This window comes from Cydia pomonella, chromosome 15 (genome assembly GCF_033807575.1).
Source record: "Cydia pomonella isolate Wapato2018A chromosome 15, ilCydPomo1, whole genome shotgun sequence".
Classification (NCBI taxonomy): Eukaryota; Metazoa; Arthropoda; class Insecta; order Lepidoptera; family Tortricidae; genus Cydia; species Cydia pomonella.
Window position 1 is genome coordinate 5,071,098 of NC_084717.1, and position 23,489 is coordinate 5,094,586.

Consider the following 23,489-nt stretch of genomic DNA (forward strand, 5'->3'; position numbering starts at 1 on the left):
TCCTCACGATGTTTTCCTTCACCGAAAAGCGACTGGTAAATATCAAATGATATTTCGTACATAAGTTCCGAAAAACTCATTGGTACGAGCCGGGGTTTGAACCCGCGACCTCCGGATTGCAAGTCGCACGCTCTTACCGCTAGGCCACCAGCGCTTACCACGGCACCAGGAAAAGTAGAGCAACAAATACTAGGGCGTCCCCCCAAAGCGACGGAAGAAGAAACATCGAACCTAGACTCCAAAACCATAAATTGCGAATCGCTAGTTGGAATGTAGGCTCGATGACAGGACGCAGTGCTGAACTGAGCGAAGTTCTCCACCGAAGACGAATAAATATTTGTTGTATACAAGAGACAAAATGGAAGGGGTCTAAATCGAGACAAATAGGGAACAATTATAAGCTCGTCTATCATGGAAGCGGACCACGGAATGGTGTCGGAATTGTGTTGGATAGAGATCTGCAAGATCGAATAGTGGATATCACCAGAGTCAGCGATAGACTTATGTGTATAAAATTAGCACTAGATGACCAACCATGTATGAACGTAATAACCGCATACGCTCCACAAGTAGGCTGCTCAAATGCTGAAAAACAGCTCTTCTGGGATGATATCCACGATATTCTGCAGTCGATACCATCGGACGAGTCGACGTACATTGGTGCAGATCTAAACGGACATATGGGAAGAACTACGACCGCATACCAAAGAGTGCATAGAAACCTGGGCTTCGGAAGGTTGCGGAAATGCAGAAGGTGAATCCGTACTACAGTTCGCAGCAACGTATGATCTTGCCATCATAAATACTTTTTTTACGAAAGCAGACCAACACCTAATAACTTACAAAAGCGGTGGAAACTGCACGCAAATCGATTACATCCTGGCAAACAGAGAGAATCTTAGGATGATCAAAGATTGTAAAGTGATACCGGGAGAATCTCTGACCGCACAGCACAGAATTCTAGTTGCAGAGCTTCTAATGAAAAGGTCTATAAAGGTAAAGAAAGATAGAATACCAAGAATAAGATGGCACAGATTAGACCGAGAAGAAGGACATAAACTGGTCAACGAAATAAAGGATGAAATGACAACAATAAACAACGATAACAACGCTGAAACAACATGGAATGCCTTCCAAAGCCTCTGCAACCAGAAAGCAGCTGAGCATCTTGGCGTGTCAAAGGGACCCCTGAGCAACGACAAGGATGCGAAATGGTGGAATGGTGATGTGAGAGTTAAGGTCGCGCGAAAAAAGACCCTCTTTAAACAGTGGCAACAAACTAATGATGCATTTGATAACGCTGCGTACAAAGAGGCAAAGAAAGAGGCGAAGAGGGCGCACAATGTATTATAGACCCCATTTTTGTTGCATGTGCTTTTTCTTCCAGAAATCGAAAGTTTTTGTCATTTTAAGCTTACTAGTAAAACTCCGGCTTAGATATGACGAGTAGATTTTGAGAAAAAAAAAATCAAAGTTTGCCTTTATCCGGGTCCGAAAAAACACAAAATAAAATATTGCAAAAAATTTAAAACACATTTTCTTATCTTTATAACGATTATCAGATATTGCTATCACTCCGGATATATGTGCAAAATTGGGTCCTTCTACCTACTACGGATAACGAAATATTAAATAATTTGTCATTATTCTTTAGATTTTATTTAATCGTCCATAACACAGTATTAGCAGATAAAAAGTGACTTAAACGAAACCTTGGAAATACTTCTATTCATGGTATTAATTTTGTAAGCTAATTCAGCGTTATTTAGAAGTTATCAGTAATTTTAGTTTTTGTTCAGGGTTGTCACAATCGTATATCCGGGTGTTAATAATATTTTTATTCTGGTGTAAATGTCTTTTTAAAATTTTAGTGATAATAATTATTCACCTTATTCAAACTTCAGCTTCGTTCTGAAGAATCAAATTTTTATCCACATTTATCTCGGCTGATGAATAATCGTCCGTGACTTTAAAATGGTCATGAATGGGTTTTAGCAGATTGACTGCTGCCGTAGGTAGGGGAATCTTTTTTGTTTTATTTTTTCTCTCTTTTATGGTAAAGTCCGATATAAATGGGTCGGATGTAACAAGTGCTCTGTGGAACAAATCAAACATAGCTGATTCACGGCTGATTTTTCTTGAATGATGTTCCCTATCTTGTCGCCAAAACTTGTTACGTGACTCTGCTGCTTGTTCCGATAACATTCCAATCGGTAACGTGGTGAAATCTATTATTTTTGCACCATGTACTAAAATTTTGTGTAACGTAACTGTCATTGGATGCCACTTATATGTTTTCACGTATTTTGAAGCCAGGTTTCTGCAGAAACTGCCAAACTTCTCAGAATCAACTTGCAAGTTGCTGGACAAGACTGTTAATATAATATATAAATCGTCTAAAAGCCACTTTTCAACATTCAAAATTTCAGCGAATGTACTTCGGTACCTATCGGAGAATGCTCTTCGTGCTGTGTTGCCGTCATTAGTGGTGCCGGACGTTGGTTGCACCACATCCACAAGCAGGCCCATTTTTTCTCGGACTTCATCCTGTATTCTTTTTTTGCGCAGTTTTACCAAACGACCACCTTCAGAATTTTCTGGAATTCGCCATTTTTTGACTTCGGATTTATATCCAAGTTTAAGCACAAATTCTAAAGCTCTAATCCAAGCGTGTAATGGACTCAAGCCGTAAATCAATCTCTCTTCCATAATCTCCATGCTACATGTAATGACATGGGGTTTTAGCTATCGCCTAACGAGGGTGGACTCCTTCCCATGTCACACATAGCATTTCATCGAAAGTTTGTTCGCTGTAAATACGAAACTGTTATTTTAAGCTAATTTAAACAAAAAGCTTATGAGTTGAAATCAAGATTAAAAAGAAGTTTCAATAATAAAATAATATACAAAACCATACTTCAAAAATAAAAATATATATTTATATATTTTATGATGAAGTGACAACCCTAGCACAAAAATACCCGGATATAAACCGGATATAAATTAAAATACCAATAACTTCTAAATAACGCTGAATTAGCTTACAAAATTAATACCATGAATAGAAGTATTTCCAAGGTTTCGTTTAAGTCACTTTTTATCTGCTAATACTGTGTTATGGACGATTAAATAAAATCTAAAGAATAATGACAAATTATTTAATATTTCGTTATCCGTAGTAGGTAGAAGGACCCAATTTTGCACATATATCCGGAGTGATAGCAATATCTGATAATCGTTATAAAGATAAGAAAATATGTTTTAAATTTTTTGCAATATTTTATTTTGTGTTTTTTCGGACCCGGATAAAGGCAAACTTTGATTTTTTTTTTCTCAAAATCTACTCGTCATATCTAAGCCGGAGTTTTACTAGTAAGCTTAAAATGACAAAAACTTTCGATTTCTGGAAGAAAAAGCACATGCAACAAAAATGGGGTCTATAGTACATTGTGGGGCGGTAGCGCAAGCTAAAGCTTCTTCTGATAGCGATCTCTACGCAAAGCTTGAAGCAGCTAGTAATGATCGAGAGCTATTTAGGATCGCAAAACACAGAAATGCCAACACCAAAGACGTGAAGACCATCAAATACATAAAAAACGAAAGGGGCCAACTACTTACAACAGACTGCGATACCCAGATGAGATGGAAAGATTACTACTCTCGATTGCTCAATGAAACATACCTGAGCACAACGCCCACAGACCCGACACCCTCAACAGCAGGCCCTATTCCTTGTGTAATACCTGACACACGCAGCCGTCAAAGCTATGGCCAACAATAAAGGATTGGGACCGGACAATATTCCTGCCGAGCTGTGGAAGAAGTTAGGTCCGAAAGGAGTGGTGTTTCTGACCAATCTTTTTAACACGATCATAACTGAGGGCATACCAAGCGAATGGAGGAAAAGTCACCTGATCCCATTTTATAAGAACAAAGGCGATATCAGATTATGCGAAAATTACAGAGCAATAAAACTCATACCTCATACACTTAAGATATGGGAACGCATAATAAGCAGAAGATTACTCCAGTTTATTGAAATAACCGAAAACCAGTGTGGCTTCGTTGCGGGAAGATCGACCACGGACGCAATCCATACCATTCGAATCCTAATCGAAAAATTCAGGGACAATAGGGCTGACCTACACATGGCGTTCATCGACCTAGAAAAAGCATTCGACAGGGTCCCAAGAAACCTAATCTGGCAGGCACTACGAGCACATAGTGTACCCGAATGCTACATTGATACCGTAAAAGATATGTACAATGATGTCACATGCGCTGCCCAGCAGGATTGAGTGACGAGTTTGAAGTAAAGGTCGGCGTCCATCAGGGGTCAGCTCTGAGCCCCCTTCTCTTTAACATCGTGATGAATTACTTGACCGCCAAACTGCAACAACCACCACCGTGGACCCTGCTCTATGCAGATGACATAGTCCTCATTAGCGAAACATCTCACGATCTACAAAAAATGCTGGAGGACTGGAGAGTTGCTCTAGAGAGTGCAGGCTTACGGATAAGCCGCCATAAAACAGAATATATGCACTGTAACTTCACTGGTAGCCGAAACCTCCATATCATCCCCTTGGATGGAACGACATTAAATCAGGTTAACAGCTTTAAATATCTAGGCTCGGTCATTTCCAGAGATGGTACCATTGATGCCGATGTCTCCCACAGAATAAACACTGGTTGGATGAAGTGGAAAGACCTAACGGGTGTCTTATGTGACAAGAGAATGCCGGTGACCATTAAGGGAAAAGTTTATAAAGCGGCAGTCCGTCCGGCCATGGCATACGGCGCCGAGTGCTGGGCCCTCAAAAAACAGCTAGAGGATAAACTTCACGTCGCAGAGATGAAAATGCTGCGCTGGGCCGGTGGTGTCACCTTACTAGACCGCATCCGTAACACCTACATCCGCGGTAGTTTTAAAGTTAGACCTTTACCCGAAAAAATAACCGAAGGGCGACTTCGATGGTTTGGCCACGTCATGCGCCGAGAGCCCGAACATATGACACGCAAGGTGCTGGATATGTTCCCCACACAGTCGCGACGAGGAAGACCCCGACTAACATGGCTGGCAACAGTGAAGAGGGATATGGAAGAAGCCCAAATCCCACCTGACATGACCCAGGACCGCGAAGCCTGGCGAAATGTAACTAGGAGAGCCGACCCCAAATAATGGGAAAAGGACAAGGAGAAGAAGAAGAAGATTAGATTAGAGTAGATACTTTTGACGCGTAGTCTGATCCGCTACTTTTGATGCTGACTTTAACTACAGATAACCGATTATGTGGTTTGCTCGAGCAGTCCTACGATCGGTGTCGATGGTCATAGCACTATTGGCGGGCCCCGAACTTTCAGACGAGGATCGTCCGACATTACGGCTTTGGAGTGTGATTTACCTTTAAGACCTGTTTTCCGTGTTTTTATGTATTAAATCCTTTATTTAATGATGTATGGTGTTTTCTCTTTTAACTACTTTAACTACATAACCAAATCACGTTTGATTGGAAAGCCAAAGTCATTTGTTCCCTTGTAATCGCAGTTATACAGCCCCTTTTAAAGTGCTAAGTAACATCTGAAGTTCGCTTTAAATGTACAGATATTTTTATTTATTTAGAGAAGTAGATCTTCTGTACAAAAGCTATCTACCTATACAAGGTAGGCAATAATTTTCGTTAAATAAACCGCCCTCGTCGATTTTTCTTCGTTACATCTTTGTTTGCCGGCGACTAAGATTAGGCTGGCAATGTAAACAAGACCTTATTAGGCGGGGGTTTTTAGCATTGGGATTGCCAATTTGGTCACTATACTCCATTCTACAAGGCGTATTCTAATTTTATTAACAGGTTATGAATTTGATACAGTAGAGCCTTGTTAATCCGTCCGTACACATGCTAATCCGAACGTCGCTGTAATCCGAACTGCCGAGTGAGCCCTTTAGCCCACTGTAACTATATCAGCATTGACCACTTTTTTGGACTGGGCTGACAAAAATGACCTGTCGCTGCCCGAAAAAATTACGCTGCGTAATTTGAGGGACAAAGCCTTTGCTTGGTCGATAAATAGAACTCAGCAGACTAAATTAGAAAAGTTTTTAAAATGTATTCGCATTTCAAATCGAGATTATGTAGTGTTAATTTACTTTGTTAATGAGTTTCTTTGCTTTTGTAATTTCGGAGTCTCATTAAACACTTTATTGTTCAGAATAAACGTATGTTTTATTTTTAACATAATGTAATAACGAAGGCTGCGCAAATCAGAACAGGGATTGTTTCTTTGAAGTTTGGATTATTGAGGTTCTACTGTATCACAACATATCTACAACCAGAAACGTCACTCGGACGTAGACAGATCAAATTCATAACCTGTTCTTACAATCAGAATACGCCGTCCGATATGATTAGACTGAAGGAAAAATGGTTCTTCCTTCAGTCTTATCATATCTGACGGCCATTCAACAAGTAAAATTTCTCAATTTATAAGCTCCAAACAGTCCAAACCTAGTTCTACATAAAATATCGAAGAAAATATTTCCACCCAAATTATCCACCTACCACCTTTGAGCTACTTTTACATCATAAATTTGTAAATAATACAATATTCTAATAGGGAATATTACGCGAAACTCTGCGTAGGGGGCGCCACTACTACAATCCATCACAATCTGACCTCTCACTCTTGCATATTCGAACGATAAAGAGGCAGATAACTAAATTTCGATTTTCGCGTTTCCCGATAGACCCTTTGTAAACAAACCGCATTGATGCATCAATTTCATATTTTATTATCTGTGTAAACATTATATAAATATTATGTAACTCTATAGGTTACAAAAGGTGCACTCTGGCGGTAGAACATTGCAGTAATACAATAGAATAGGGAGCTATTGTACTTTACAATAAATAATAGTATTTTCTTCCCTTACAATGTAACTGTAACCCACGTCACTCGCCTTTTTTGACCTAGGTAGATATACGTTGGATACAACTTTTTTTTCGACGACTGACATGAATAAAATGCAAAATTAATTCAAAATACTTAGTTATAAAGCCTGACCAGTGTAATATATGATCATGCGCCATATTGCGGAATTTCATTGGAACTTTATTTTGCATACTAAACTGAACTGTCACCCTGTACATGACAATAACAGCGCCCTCTTGACAATGATCATATATTCCTGGTCGGGCTTTACGTCAAAATGAAAAACATTGTCTATGGTGAACTTGTGTTTGAATTAATGTTCACTAGACGATGATGACATTAAAAAATAAGTTTTGTAAGTTGGCAGCAATGCACTCAGTATGAAAACTGTATTGATTTCGATTTTGTTAGGTTGGTAGCCATTAATCACAGTATCGTGCTCTTATGAGAAATAGACTATAACATTAGTATTCATTATAGTATGAACCGTTGTATCTATGCAACCGTTGTATAAGAAGGGTGAAAATAGGCGAGTGGCGTGAGTTGTAAAGGAATACGCCACGAGCATTTTTTGACCTACTTATACAACGTTGCATACAACACTTTTCCTACGAGTCAACAAAAATAATACTTTAAACTAGTAGAATAATATAGGTAAACAAACCAAAAGTATACAACTAAGATATACGCGAGCAACCTTACGCGCCCGGTCCGCCCCGGCCCGGCTGATCAGCGACACCTTCTCGTAACTCATGACGCCCTGGTACTTGCTCCTTGCTAAATTCAATTTTTGGACAATTTCTTCTCTATTTTGGCCACAGTAGCCTATGGAGATCAACAAGCAATGCTAAGCGGCCTTCGTAGTCTATGGGTGTTGCTATGCAACCAAATCAATATTTTGTAAGTTGGCAGCACTTAATTAATTATTAATTTAAAATTTGAGACTATGCTTGATTTTTTTAAAGCACAAGTGGTGTTATGAGGAATAGACAATATATACTTTTCTTCAAACCTTTTATGTATGTTCTTATATTCGTGTTCAAGAATGTATAATTGACAGATAACAGTAGAGGAGTAGCAAAATGTATAAATGACAGATAGAGAAGAGTCGGAATGTATGGGACCCAATACATTCCACGACTCTTCTTTTCCGAACAGACTCTAACAGTAGAGGAGTAGAAATAGGAAGTTTATCACACTATGAGGAACGTAACTATTGGAAAAAAACTTATATGTGACGTTATCTATGAAAAGGGACCTTATTGTCGATGGCGCTTCCGCCGTCATGAACGATCGGATGCTCTGATACAAATACAACGCTACGCGACGCAGTGCGGCGTAAGCGCCATCGACAATAAGATCCCTTTTCATAGATAATGCCACATATTTAGCTACCTACGTTAAAAAGCACACTTAAACTGGCACAATCTCCTCCATAGCACGCTGAGCATTACTGTCAAGTTAACAGAAAATTCGAGGTATTTTTCCTAATCCCTGCTCCGTGCCGCAAAGCGGCACTTTAAGAAATTATCTTCGGCATGCCTTGCCTTGATTCCGAAAGTTAATGTTCGGCACGAAGTGTCTCTGCAATTTGAAATGCATAAAAAATGCTCTCGGAATTATCTTTGTTATGCTTTTAGCCTGGAATGTTCTTTGTTATGTATAATTTCCCTTCTGAGCTAAATTTTAGTTTTCAGTCGCTGTTTTGTTGCTGTATTATTTTCTTCTATTGAGGTGTGCACTAAAAAAAAATTACATTATAAGGTATTGTGATAATATTTAAATATATTATTATTCAAAATCATCACTTAAAATTCCAGCCAACATGTGGAAACAATTCAAAATTTGCATCAAATGACTTTGCCGCTCTTGTGGATAAAATACAACTTTCTCATCAGTTTTGAAGAGTAAAGAGAGCCTTTGCACAATCGAAATGAGACAAACTTCGAAATCTCTAGCGAAGTCCTCAAATTTGGTGTGTATGTTAATTAAAGGTCCCTTTTTATGTCCACGCCATTTAATATTAGGGGACCTCGTAGAACCGCAGCCATCTTGGAAAATGTGTACCTTCCTGGAGAAATTAGGGTTTTACTTTCAATCTACTTGTTCTATGAGAATATGGAAGGCAACATTAAAGCTAATTAAATTCTACGTAAACAGTCCTACTTGCCTTTGTGGCAACTTCTTTCGGTACTCTTTTTTTTTTTTGATAAATCTAAAAATGGCCCCTGCGGCATAGTACCGAAGACGCTGGCAGCATTTCCTGGCTAGATCGTTAAACTGATGCGTTGAGCGAGGAAGTTGCCAGCTCTTCGATCTCCTGTGGCGTTTCTGAGTCTCTTCGACAGGTCTTTGAAGAGACAGAGCGCCAGGGCCCCACGGACCAAGGGTCTCGACACCGAATGGAATAAAATTATACTCTGTGCCGAGACCCCTGTATTTTCGTACCTTTGCTCTCTCCGTCGCCTCTGCCGTTGCCGCTGCCCTCGCGGAGGTTCGGTGGAGATGTGACGGGGCTATTGTGTCTACACACGTTGCATCCCAAACCAGGACCCGTCCCATACTCCACGGAACCAGGGACATCCCATCCGGTCTCTTGTCGTCAGTTCTGGATATGCCGCAGGGGCCATTTTTAGGGTTCCGTACCCAAAGGGTCAAACGGGACCCTATTACTGAGTCCGCTGTCCATCCGTCCGTCCGTCTGTGTGTCATGAACCGTGATAGTTAGCCAGTTGAAATTTCTACAGATTATGTATTTCTGTTACCGCTATAAAAACAAATACTAAAAACAGAATAAAACAAATATTTCTTTCCAATCTCGAGGTTCTCATCCAATCACCGAAGTTAAGCAACGTCAGGCGGGGTCAGTACTTGGATGGTTGACCGTCCCCCCGCGGGTTGCCCACCTTGTCGTGGTGGAGGGGCTTAGTAGCCGTGGCTTGGTCACCCACGGTGAAGCGAAGAGGCAACCAGGGCCGGCCTGTTTGAGGTGCGGGCTGGCCCGAGGAGGACGCTCCAAGTGGGCTTGGTGAGCCCGCTTGTGACGCGTTGGAGGTGGACCGTCGAGGAAGAGGAGTGTCGGTATTGTGGTGAGCCGTTCTCCCTGTCCTCTGCAGCCGAGTTGTGGTTTGCGGCAGAACCATGGACCTCATCTGCCGCCGGGCGCTGGGAGTTTTCTGGCGCCCGTGGCCTCCTTGTGGCGGGCTCGGGGGGGTCCGCTACACTGCAGGACGGAGGCCGAGGAGGAAGGCGCGTCGAAACATCTGGCGCGCCTAGCGTGAAGGGCCTTCGGGCATTTGCGAGGGAGCCGCTCGCGGGCGGCTGCCGCCGGTGGGGTCGCGGATGAGTGCGCAAGCGTTCCCGTAACCCCACCAATAAGGCGGCGAGGTGACATATGGGGGGTTTTTAGTGGGTATACCGTCGGCCTCATTAGCCTGGACGGGAGTCCCACATAACCACTCGGGTCGCCCCTCGCACCCGGGTGGTATGCGGAATGCATTTTCCCCCCTAGAAAAAAAAAAAAAAAAAAAAAATTGGATGGTTGACCGTTTTTATTGATAATGGTACGGAACTCTTCCTGTGCGAGTCCGACTTGCACTTGGCCGGTTTTTAAATTTATTTTAGTTTTACATATTTTAGATCTAATTTAGTAATATTTTAGTTTTGGTTCACTTATAGATTTTATTAATAATTCTAATCATTAAACAAAATAATATTTTTTTGATTTGTCACTCTTATAATTATTAAAATTTAAAAAAAAAACGAAGTGGCATAGCGGTGGTTAATTTATATGAAATTGTGTAAACATACTTTCTAGAATGTTAATATCCAGAGGGCAAAATAGGGACTATGTTTGTCTGGTACAGCGGTCATCTCCTTTCCTCTTAAACAAAATAAACTTGTGTTATCTATAACATAAATTACCACTACAAGTTATATTAAGACTACAACCTACCTCTAGCATAATTGAAAAACTCCCACCAAAACAGGTTGTCAAAGAGTTTTCAAATAGAATAAAACAAATGGAATGCACTCGATCCGGTATTGGCAATCAAAACCTGTCTGACGACGAGATTGCAGTGGTTTCGTGATTTAAATTACTGATTGGGAATTTGTTCAGTAATTTCTGCGGATTGGGGATGGAGTGAGGCGTGGCTGGATCGGTATAGAGATGATGCATTACTTGGTGCATTTTACAAGCATTTATTTAACTTGCCCTGTTATTTAGTGTGGGTCTTCTAAATCTTGGAAGTTATATTTGACCCACTTCCCGATGCCTGATTGAGCTGAAATTTTGCAAACATGTAAATCGGATGACAATGTAATATTATGATGACATAGAGCTGATCTAATGATGAAGACAGGAGGTGGCTATGGAAAATCTGTGATAAAGCGACGCAAACTTATTGTGTTTTGGGTTTAGAAAATTGTCTCGATGAGTATTAATTGCCTGTAGAAAGTTACCTGTCTAACAAACCGTTGATAACCGTTTGTTCCCATCTGTCATTTTGACATTCCCGTTTGTTGGAAAGAGACAAAATTTAACAAATGCTATGTTTTATGAATAAGAGGGTAAGACTTTTCATAGTGACAACCAAATTAGCTTGAACCTTAGATGGATTAATAATTAAAGTCCTTATGTCTAAATAAGTGGTATTATCAGCTCATTATAAGTAGTTCATCTAATTGACTAAACGTAAGGGCGTCCCGGCACACTGGGCGTGTCTAGCACTTCAGGAAGCGCCTTAGACGATTGAAAACGCCTACGTCAGGTAATCTAATTACACATGTACAGCCACGGACTTTGACGGCTAGCCAGTTTATTCGGGGCTTTTAGTTAGCCTGGACGGTTGTCTAAATTATTGCCGAAAATTATTTTACCGAATGCCATTTCCCAACCCGATTTTCAAATGCATGATTTGGCGAATAAAATGTATTCGAAATGTTGTATGTCATAATAATAATCTGCTTAATAAAACTTTGTAAAAATAAAAGTGTGCTGAATATTGGTTGGCAAAGTAAATCATCTGCGAAAAGTTGGTTGGCAAGTGAAATTCGGTCAATAAAACTTCGGCGAAAAGGCAGAACACCAGCCTGGACATTTGTTTTCATAGTGCAAGTGTTGAGCAAACAAAGTAGCTATCCTAAATGGCTAAGTAATTACCCTTTAAGAGGAAACATTACCTAGTTGTAATTTTTCCATACAAAGGTAAATCTGGATTTTGGCCCTAGATGAATATTTTTTATATGACTTCAATATTACCCGTACCTACTGTACTCGTGTATGTTGGTTTTGATTTTTTTGTTCTTATAAGAACTAGGTTACTTAAAAAAACCGGACAAGTGCGAGTCGGACTCGCCCACCGAGGGTTCCGTACTTTTTAGAAATACATCATCTGTGAAAATTTCAACTGTCTAGCTGTCACGGTTCATGAGATACAGCCTGGTGGCAGACGGACGGACGAACAGCGGAGTCTTAGTAATAGGGTCCCGTTTTACCCTTTGGGTACCGGAACCCTAAAAACGATAAAAACTGCCAAATAAATGCGCCGTAAACAGTAAAACGTAGTGATTATATGCTCTTTGGTAAACAGACGCCAGTATACAAAATCGGCAACAATAAACGCAAAAATCAAAACGGTCAGACACAAATAATTTATTTGTTATTCCATTGCATTTAGTGCCTGTAAAGTTGTATAACTAAAAAAAACATCATGCCGAAATATAATACCTATACCCATTTATACGCGTCGACCGTAATTGAGATTTCGTATAGGTACCAAACTTATAATTGCGTACTTTTCAACTGAACTATAATATTCATTTCGATACGCTGTAACCAACTATAAAATTAATTGTCCGATCACACGTGCCTCCGCGCTCCTATAGAAAAGACTAAACCGGCGCGGAGCGGGACTAAATAGTCGCACGTTTATGTCTTTTGTACTATATTTTTGTCTACTGAGATACTTATCAAATTTTAATTTTTTTTAGGTTTTATAGTAAAAAAAGTATTATTTAAGATGACTCGTATAAAAGTGTATACAATATTACAGTGATATAATCAAGCTTTTCAATCTCGTACCTTACTTAAGTAACTCAGCAGTATTATATCACGATTGTACAAAATACTATTTAGGTTTAATAATAGTGAAAAGTAACTTCACAACATAAAGCTCTGGGGCTGCTTAATATTTTAACCCTTAGTATTAAAACATTCTAATTCAAACAAAGCAAAGTTATTTCTTTCATCTAAAGCTCCAAACAACAAAACTATAATAACTCTTCCCTACTAAACACTATTACAAAGGTAACCCTAATTTCCATTTCCGTTTCCGGTACAAGCTGAAACAAAAAAACAACCCTTGAATGCCCACGAAAATGTTATTATAATTTTTTTTATACTACGTGGTTGGCAAACAAGCATGCGGCCCACCTGATGGTTAGTGACATCTGGTCAGGAAACTAAAATAAAATATATACTGTATCTTTGGCGGATGACTAAGTACATTTGTGGGGAAGCTTAAGACGTCGAACATCTAGTGGCGCCCTCATCAGGGGTATTGTGTTTTCTAATAAACCAATAATTTCTTTGTAAATCTTTTGATCTCTTAAAGCATTTTGAAGATTTTCCAAAAAAACCGAATCAACAAAAAAATCCATTCTTTTTCTTTCTTTCTTCAATCTCCATTGTGTATCTCTCTCTATCACTCTTCCATATTAGTGCGACAGTGACGTTAGTGACGACAATGACGTTTGCGGAGCGTTAACTATTGGCATATTGGCTACGCGGGCTGCTCACCAAATTCCACGAGAATCGGTTGAAAAATGCGATTTGTAGACGAGAACATCTGGTCATAAGAAAAAAAATTTACCCAAGCTGAAATAGGCTTCTCTTTCGCTCGGTAAATTAAGTGATGAATAAGGTAATATCACAGATATGGTCCGTCACTTTGTTATTATATTATTTGACGTAAAGGTATGGAAGGCAAAGACCCATTATATGTTTGGATCAAGGAACGAGCGGAGTCGGCGTGCATGTCACATTTTTGTACGGCCGCAAGCCGGCAGGCTCCTCGCGGATGCGGACGGCTTCGCTCGAATTCCGACGGTTCTGCCATCGGTGGGAGTCGTATACATAAGCGTTTGTAAGAAGTTATATACAAATATACATTTAGATAGTGCGAGTTAGCCGATATATTATAGCAGTTTAATTAAACGAGGGGACTAACGTGCGAATTTAAGCCAAACGAGTGGCGCGGCGGCCGGCGACCGCAAGGTCTAATGAGCTCCATCGTTCTACCGACTTAGCGAGCCGCAGGCGAGTGCCATACTCACAAGCCTATTATGATCCCTTTAACGGGCAAGACTGAAAAAATCCTCAATTCAAGCCTCATCGCCAATCTACTTATAGTCCTAAAAATTTTGTACAAGAAAAAAAATAAAGATAATTTCACAGGCTGGTCTTTTTTGAGACCGTCGCCCGTTAGGTCCGCAGGTGGTCCGCAGCAAGCTCGATTTTCTATACAAATGTAGTTACGCTCTCATTCTCAAACGACTAGCTAGATGACTCTGCCACTTTGTATTTAAGTGTTTCACAGAAAACTTGTTTTTGTCCTATTTTCGCTTATTTTATAAGCTGGCGCTACATAAATTAATTACAGGCATAGATATACCTCATGTCATTGTATGTGCAAAGTTTCATTACAATCCAACAGGTACCTACTATACTATAGGGTTATGTGTAGTTTTAAAATGAGAATGAGACTCCGTTTGACTTGTATGGGAAGGTGAAATTTGGCCGAGCTTGCTGCGGCGCTTATAAACAGATTAGTACAGTCAAGGGTAAAAATATGGGTGTACACATCTTACTCAAAAATATGACCCATAGCATCTTGTTCCAGTGTAATAGGAGCGTATTACCATATTTATGAGACGATTCTTTCGATACATATTTTTGCACTTGGCTGTACTAACGTGTAGGCCCTCAAACTTACTCGTCCATCTTTGAGCGGTTTTCCGTCCTCTCCTACAATGTACTATATTTTTCACCACACCAACTGGTAAAGGTATCAAGAGGGTGATTGCTCAAAAACTAATGTGAAATTTTATCCACATGTGGGGCAAAGTAATCAGATGCAAATTTTTTGTAGTTTCCTTATGGATGATCATTTTTTATTACGTTCATTTGGATTTTATTTAGTTTAGCTTTTTTGGTATTACATGGTTAGTATTTTGCTCGCGTTGATGTGATGAAATATTTTGTGTTTCACTCGGAGGCCAAGTTTGTGTAACCCTCGTGCCTTGAAACCCTCGCAACGCTCTAGATTCAACTTCTCGAACCACTCGCTACGCTCGTTGAACCATGGAATTTTGGAATCTTTCGCTTGCTCGGGTATCAATATTAGCACGAGCGATTAAACAACAACTTTCCCCTATTGTAACAAATAAGTATTATTCTGTGCAGACCTTAAATTTCTGTATAGTTAGGGTAGGGGATAGGGGAATACGGTAACGTCCCGTATATATGGGACTGTTACCGTATTTATCGCGTCCCGTATTTTTACCCGTCCCGTTTTGTCCCGTATATCAATACTGCTGTAGAATACGTATATAAATGGTCACAATCATCTCTGTTTAACCACATTGTTAATATATATATGGCAACCCCACGTATACTTAGTTCACTGGTCCACCTGAGCGCTTGCCTTGCCTGAGCCCAACGAACAAGTACAACCCATTTCACCGTTGTGCCCGACTATTCGAGAAACAGGTTTTTCTCAAACAAGTGAGGAGGGATAATTTACATATTTGAATTTGCTTTTGTTTTAGGGCCGGTACAGACGGACTGCAACTCGACTGCAACTTGTATGGGAACTGCACGTCGACGTTGCAGTTGGAGTGCAGTCGGCATGCAGTTCCCATACAAGTTGCAGTCGAGTTGCAGTCCGTCTGTACCGGCCCTTATATTTACAGGTTAATTTCAAGAATGTTATGTGATACTGGTCTAAAATGGATCGGACATTCCTCATTCCAATTCCAATATGAGATAGTTCCAGTCTCTTTTAGAGTGCACATTGCACATTATGTCAACCTGCAAACAAAAATATCACTTTTGACACTGACAGATTTGTATCAGATCGGTATCATATAGGAATCAGGTTTTCGGTTCGAGCGTCATCTTGATGGCCACGTCTCGTGAATAAATGTGTAATATCGATAGCTTATTATACAGTAAACTAATGTGATAGTGTGCAGTGAATGGAGAATTAATCTTGAAACGCGTTTAGCCACCATTTTGGAGTCAACGGCCGGTAATAAAATCACCGTAGGTTACTACGTTCACCGTCTTGAACTAACCGTAAAATTATAGTCGTATTTAAAGCTCCTAATCCGACCTTGACACTGGCGAAATGGTCCCAATGGACTGAAGCAATTTAATCTTAATAGAATGAATGAATATCGGAATCAGATTTCATAACTAAAACTCGGATTGGCCTGTCTGACTATGTTAAGTTTGCATCGATTTGCAGTTACAATGGGAGCACTCGACGTGAAAACTTTGCATGGTCAAAATAAATAATAATTGAGCCTATACACGTCCCACTGCTGGGCACAGGCCTCTTATGCGCGAGAGGGCGTAATATTAATATGTTTTATTTTTAAAACATAGCGCACTCACAAACGTTTAGGTGTTATTCAGACAAATTTCCAAATATCTAAAGATCCAAATTTTAACATTAACAATATTAGTATAATAATATTTTATGAAATTTGGTCACTCTGCCTGACAACAAATTCCTACAGTTTGAGTCAGGGATCGGAAACCGGTATTTTTTGTATGGGAACGAAAACGGTATTTTTTCGTTCTTTGTTAATTATTTCATTCCTAATCGGGCAATCTAATAATACGAAGTCGTTATCTAAAAACACAACTGAGTCCTACATTTTGAGTATAAAATAAACCGAAATATATGGTTATTTCGATGTTTTTGTAAAAAACCGGTTCCGATCCCTGGTTTGGGTAAATGGAGTAGTTATCAGTCCTTTTAGGTATCCCAATTATGCGCTAAACCGGCCACATCCAATTTAGAAAACCGTTTAGCTTAAACTCAAATTCCAATTTCCAAATTCTAGTATTTTACATTTAAGATTGGATTCATTTTTACTAACCAGAGACAGAGACTAATAAATAATCAAGACGCACAACCTCCTTACGACACCGCGTTCCTTTCGTGCCTTTTACTATTTTGGCATTTTAGCTTTATTCGTATAAAATCTCTCGCCTACTGCGTTTATGTATTTTCAACGTACAATCGGACTTTCCTGTCCGTGCCATATAAATAAATGCAAAACGTACAATTAAAGAATTTAAGGCATATATTCAATGGCGCTATCTAGTTTTTAGATTATTAGGAGCAAAAAAACTTTTAATCTACTTTATAACTGCGGTAAGTCGAGTCTAATTTTACGTTCTGAGATTATAAATAGCATAATTTACAATACGCGAATAGCTAAAATGTAATAGCACAAGAAATACAAGTGTGAAAAGTAGGAAATACGCAACAAGTGGCGATAAATTAAAACGTGACCTTAAATCGGCACGAGTTGCACATGTATTGTACAGTCAGCATCAAAATTAGCGGATGAAACAATGCCCCAAAAGGATCTGATATTCCGGATAAATTTTCTAAATGTAGGTAAATCTTTAAAATTCACGTCCTAAAGTATATATTTTACAGTCTAAATTGTTCTACATATAGAACCATCACTTTTTGTTAAGCTGTTACAGAATGGTAGATACTTTTGAAGTGTTGTTTGATCCGCTACTATTGATGCTGCCTGTCAACGGTTTACAGTCCAGTTACAGTCGTCAGTCTTTTTAATTTTCGATATACGCACGTATAGTGCTAGTACGGTCACTAGGGCGGTAAAGTAGCACCGTATGTACTGTAAAAATAATATTTAATGTCATCTACAACACTGACAATCTCGCAGCGTTGGACGGGAGCTGTCAGTCTTCTTTATTTACTAGACTCTGCTACCTAACAAACTTTGTACAGTTTGTACGCTAAACTGGAATTACTATTCCCAGAATTTGAAATAGCAATTTCATTTTTGGCTTGTTTTAAAGATTATTTTTTACTGACATGGTTCGAATTTGAAGTAAAGCAATGTTACATACATTCTGTCAGCATCAAATAGTCCAAAGTGACTGAAGGACAAAGGAACTGATACTTTTTTTACGGGTATGGTTACAAACTTTGGCCGTCATTATTTCAAAGGTTTATGTGAAGCCCCCAACCCGCATTGGGCCAGCGTGGGCCCATGCCTTCTCGCGCATGAGAGAAAGCCTTCAAATTCAAGGAATGTTTTAAGAGAGGTATGGGCAATGTGAATGTCATCTCGCCTTGTGTGGTAGGGCACAGCACAGCAGATGTCATTCCAGATCTAGAGCAGAGCCCAACTGGGAAAGTACCTCCACCTTACAGAAAACCGCAGCCAAATAACACTTGACCCTACTCATAGTGTTGTGTTCCTGCCGGTGAGTAAGGTTGCCAGAGCCCCCCTCGTTGAGCTCTGGCGGTGGGGATAGGGTCGGCAACGCGCATGTAACTCCTCTGGAGTTGCAGGTGTACATAGGCTACGGAGACTGCTTAACATCAGGCAGGCCGTATGCTTGTTTGCCACCAACGTAGTAAGTATATAAAAAAAGCCTGTGCCCAGCAGTGGGACGTACAGAGGCTGAAATATTATTATTGATTTGATGCTGACCATACGAGTACCTACGTACCTACTACCTATACGTCCAATGGACATTGTCCATAATTTGATGTGAGCCTGTTTAAGTTCTATAATCCATAGATTAAGGGTGAAATTCCAATGGCGACTTTAGCATTAATACTGTTGCATTACTTCTGTACTGGTGACGTGGGCGATGTCTGTGGCTACAATAAATACTTTTTGATAAGAGGAAAGCCCCTTGAGAATTTTAGGTAAATATCTCCGCCGCGCTGAGAGTTTGTTTGTTTGTTCTCGGTGTTTCCTATGTATTTAAATATTATATATATCGTTGTCTAAGTACCCTCAACGCAAGCCTTACTGAGCTTACTGTGGGTCAATTTGTGTAATAATGTCCTATAATATTTATTTATATTAATTTATAACGGAATTCTTCTGCTTCCATTTCCACAGTACGCTGTAACAGTAGTCTCAATGGATTTCAATTCTATTGCAAAAAAGTGTCGTAAATTGCGTTTCCACGCTACGTCTAATTAATGCTATTCTAACCAATTCATTCACAAAATGAAGAAAGCTTTATTTTCCTGGAGCTGAGTAATCAGTAATTTATTGTCCGACTTTATGAGGAAGAAACGAAAAATAAACTTTGAAATTTTCCTCTTTTATCGCAGTCAATGTGTGTTAGAAAATAACTTTTTCACCACACCAACTGGTAAAGGCCCTCTTGATTGTTCAAAAACTAATGAGAAAGATTCATTTTATCCACATGTGGGGCAAAGTAATCAGATCCAAATTTTGAGACGTTTCCTTATGTAAGCTGGTAGAATTGACTTTTAAATGTTGATTTTGGATGATACATTTTTAATTCGGTTAATTTTTTTTGGTATTTTATAGTTAGTATTTTCCTCGCGTTGGTGTGGTGAAAAATGTTGTGTTACCCTCGCAACGCTCAAGATTCCCCTTCTCGAACCACTCGCTACGCTCGTGGTTCTGTTTTGGATTATTTCGCTTGCCCGGGTATCAATATTAGCACGAGCGGTTAAACAACAACTTTGCCCCCTTGTAAAACAAATAACTATTTCAATTCTCATGCTCTGAAAGTGAGTCGTTGTTGTTCTAAAAAGTGTACAGAAAATGATGCGTGTCTGCTCCAGAGCACTGTAGTTTCTAAGTACGTTTTTTCGTATATTTATTTCTTATAAGCAAAAAATAATAATTTTTGGCTTTGTTGGATGGATTGGATGAATGGATTTGTTGTACAATTCCCACTCTGATGATTAACTCCCCATTCTATAAATAACGATATTGTACCTTAAATGTTAAATGTAAGTACCCCCAAGAACTTAAGTTTATACTTAGCCGTGTTTTTTGCACATGTATTTTATTTTGCTCACAGCACGGCTTACGTGGGCGATGACTCGCGAATGCGACGCGGCGCGGCACGGCGGCCCAACGGCATTCGGAGATCGCCCACGTAGGACACTTCCATAGGTATCAAAGTATTGAATTCACCCGCACTGCGCCGCGCCGCTTCGCGTTCGCGAGTTATTCGCTCAGGTAAGACACTACCTCATATTCGAAATGAAAAGTAGTGTTTAACTCGGGTGAAAGGCGCCATTTCAGTCTCGGAAAACTACAAACTCGACAAAAATGGGTGCCTTTCGTCCCTTGGTTAACAATCTACTATTGAAAGAAGTGCTTTGCTTACCAGTAAAGTATTAAGGTACAATTTTTGTTTTGCATATTTTTCCACAATGGCGATGGAGCACACGATCCGCTAATGGTAGACAAGCACTATAGTGTATGGACGCATGCAGCAATAAAGATCCATGCATGTTATTGTTAAGGGACAAATGGAGCTGTGACATCCCTACTAGTCTTTTAAAAAAAAACATGTAAAAACAAATTTGCTAAGCTTGTGTGCTGGCAAAAAAATCTTTATTTTTGATAATTATTATTTTTGTATACCAGTGGTGTGTCTGCTGCATAGATATAAGAAGTAAGGAGATTTATAACGAAGCATAATTTCAACGAGTCTCGCTGTCTCCAACTGTCCCCCACCACATCATTAAAGGCGTGGCCAGACAACCAACTCACGCGCTGTGATTGGCCAAACCGCGCGGTGTAGGAGCCTAGAGCGGCGGCACTAGAGTGAGGACAATTCGATAGAGCTATCGATATTTTACATGTTCTGAAAATGACCTTATAGTTTAGACATTTTTGTTTTAAGTAATAATTGCCATAGACTTAATTTATATTCCTTTAAATTTTTGACCTTATTTACGAGCTAAGAATTTTAAGGTACGTGTAAGGTATATTAGTTGAGCCATAACTTCTCTCACAAAGGTTTTTACTGATAAAATGTAACACAAAGCTTATAATTTAAAAAAAAAAACATGTACCATGATGCGAAAGCTTGTTTATGCTTAACTAATCAAATTGGTTTACATTTTAGTCATTAGTTGATGTAATGTTTGTTTAAATTGTTTACTTTGGGATTGTCGTTAGACGCGAGCGCTTCATTAAAAAAAAGTTTCAGTTTATTATAGCATATTTCGTCACCAATTGAAAGCAATTCCAGCATGTTATATAGTAAGTATAATGCACCATTAAATAAGCTTTTATATCATAGTGTTGTGTTCCTGTCGGTGAGTAAGGTTGCCAGAGCTCAACGAGGGGGGTGGGGTTAGGGTCGGCAACGCGCATGTAACTCCTCTGGAGTTGCAGGTGTACATAGGCTACGGAGACTGCTTACCATCAGGCAGGCCGTATGCTTGTTTGCCACCGACGTAGTATAAAAAAAAAATATGTACGAATAATAAGGAAACAGTAATCATAATTATCAGTAAAAATCTTTCTGATAGAACTTTTGGATCGACTAAGTATACAATATACTATTATTTTAAACATATTTATATTCTATCTGTAACTGTAACTGGAAACATTTTTCTTGAAAATGATCCGAACCAATAACACTTTTCTCGCTCGTAAACCAGTTAGGGCCCTCTTCCTGTAGCATCTATCAATTTTTCGTTAATACTGGGATTTCCGGGAAACTGAAAAAAATTGCAATCATGAACATATTTCTTTTTTGACTCACTGTAAACTGTACCTCTGTAAATTCCATTCACCACCGTTTCTTTTTCAATTGTTTACTCTAAATAATTGTATATTATTATTTTCAATTGTAGTATTGTTTTTTTTTTTACTTGTAAACCGTATTATCCACCACAGGACAGGCTATGCCTAGTGTGGGGGCCAAGCATAAATGTAATACTGTTATTATTTTATTTCTGAAATAAAACATTTGTACATTTGTACAATTGTACTTAATTAAATCAGTTTATTTTTTGGCTTACCTTTTCGATTTTTAATCCAAATTAATAAGTATTAAATCAAACATTAGGTGCATATAAAACAATTGTAAAATTTTACTTGAAAAATAATTACTTTCGTATGAAAGTAATTATTTTTAATGTGTGTATACAGTATATCCGAACATTTTTATCGATAACGCTCAAAGATCAATTATATGCACGAGCACCACTCTACTTCGCGGCGTCAATGAAGGGAGCGGTTGGCGGTCGTACCAAGAAACAATAATGTCCCTGTGAATATCGTTAGCGGTTTAATGCATTGCGCCGTTGCTAAGGACACTACAAATAGTTTTCCATGCCAAAGCGTCAATGTAGAATGCATAGACAAAAAGCCACGCGTTTGTATGACAACATGGTCTGACTCAGAAAAATCATATGTCACTGGATTTATTTGTTAAAATGTGTGGTTTTATTGACTAATACGTGAAAAAAAATGTACTATGTAACTCCATGATCCTTATAGTTTTTGGATGCACTCCTATTTCGACACAAAATAACGCTACAATTCGGCATTTCAATAAAATTGACGCGCACATTGTTCAATGACAGCTAATTTGCTACTGTCTTACGGCGGGCCGGTATGGCCACGATGTGGCCATGTCGCGGCGACACGCGCCACGCCTCCGTCAGCCATCTAGTACTTTCTATGATCTGAGGTCTGCTGTATAAAAATAATCCGTGCCGCTATTAAGGTCACCTTTCAACCTCATTAATCGAATTTCTCTTAAAAATACATCCCCCTTAATTAACCTCTAGCTTCTTTATTTAGGCAACATTCACACCTGGGCTGGAAATTATAATTTAAATCTTCCCCTGCAGGCTGAAAAAACTTTTCCTCCTAACATTAATTAAGTGAAATGGCCCTAATTTCAGGTTTCGCCTTTCACGGTAATTGAAATAAATGCCAAGTTTTAATCAGAGAATGGAACCCTTCATCTTAGTAAGCGGGTCGCCACACCGAGCCGAGCACGGGCCGTGCGCGTGCCGGCTATGAACTTTTGAATATTTATAAGAGACGTCACACCGCTTGCTGCGGTGCAGTATGACATCTCTTTGGCAGATTCATACATTACAATGCTCATCTATCCGGTGTGAAATTAGGATATTACTATCACACCGAGTATCAAAGTTGATGTTGATGTTTTCTATGGAACAGCAGATTATTTTTCCGCGTTTTCGTGGCTTTCTCCGTATAAAAGTTGCTTCCTACGACTTTTTTATACCACGTCGGTGGCAAATAGGCATATGGGAAGCAGTCACCGTAGCCTATGGATGCCTGCAACTCCAGAGGTGTTACATGCGCGTTGCCGACCCTTTAAAAACCTGTACACTCCTTTGTTAAAGAACCCCATACTGTATACCTTCGAGAAAACCTCGGCAGGGAGCTCATTCCACAGCCGGAGCGTCCGCGGGACGAAATTCCTCTTAAACCGCACAGTG

General features: G+C 39.4%; 1 protein-coding gene across 1 annotated transcript; it reads left to right on the plus strand.

The window, feature by feature from the left end:
- The first annotated feature begins 903 nt into the window (after positions 1-903).
- LOC133525827 (uncharacterized) lies at positions 904-1,353 on the plus strand. The gene has a single exon (XM_061862219.1). It carries the CDS (start codon positions 904-906, stop codon positions 1,351-1,353), a length of 450 nt encoding a protein of 149 aa, XP_061718203.1.
- The last annotated feature ends 22,136 nt before the right edge of the window (positions 1,354-23,489 follow it).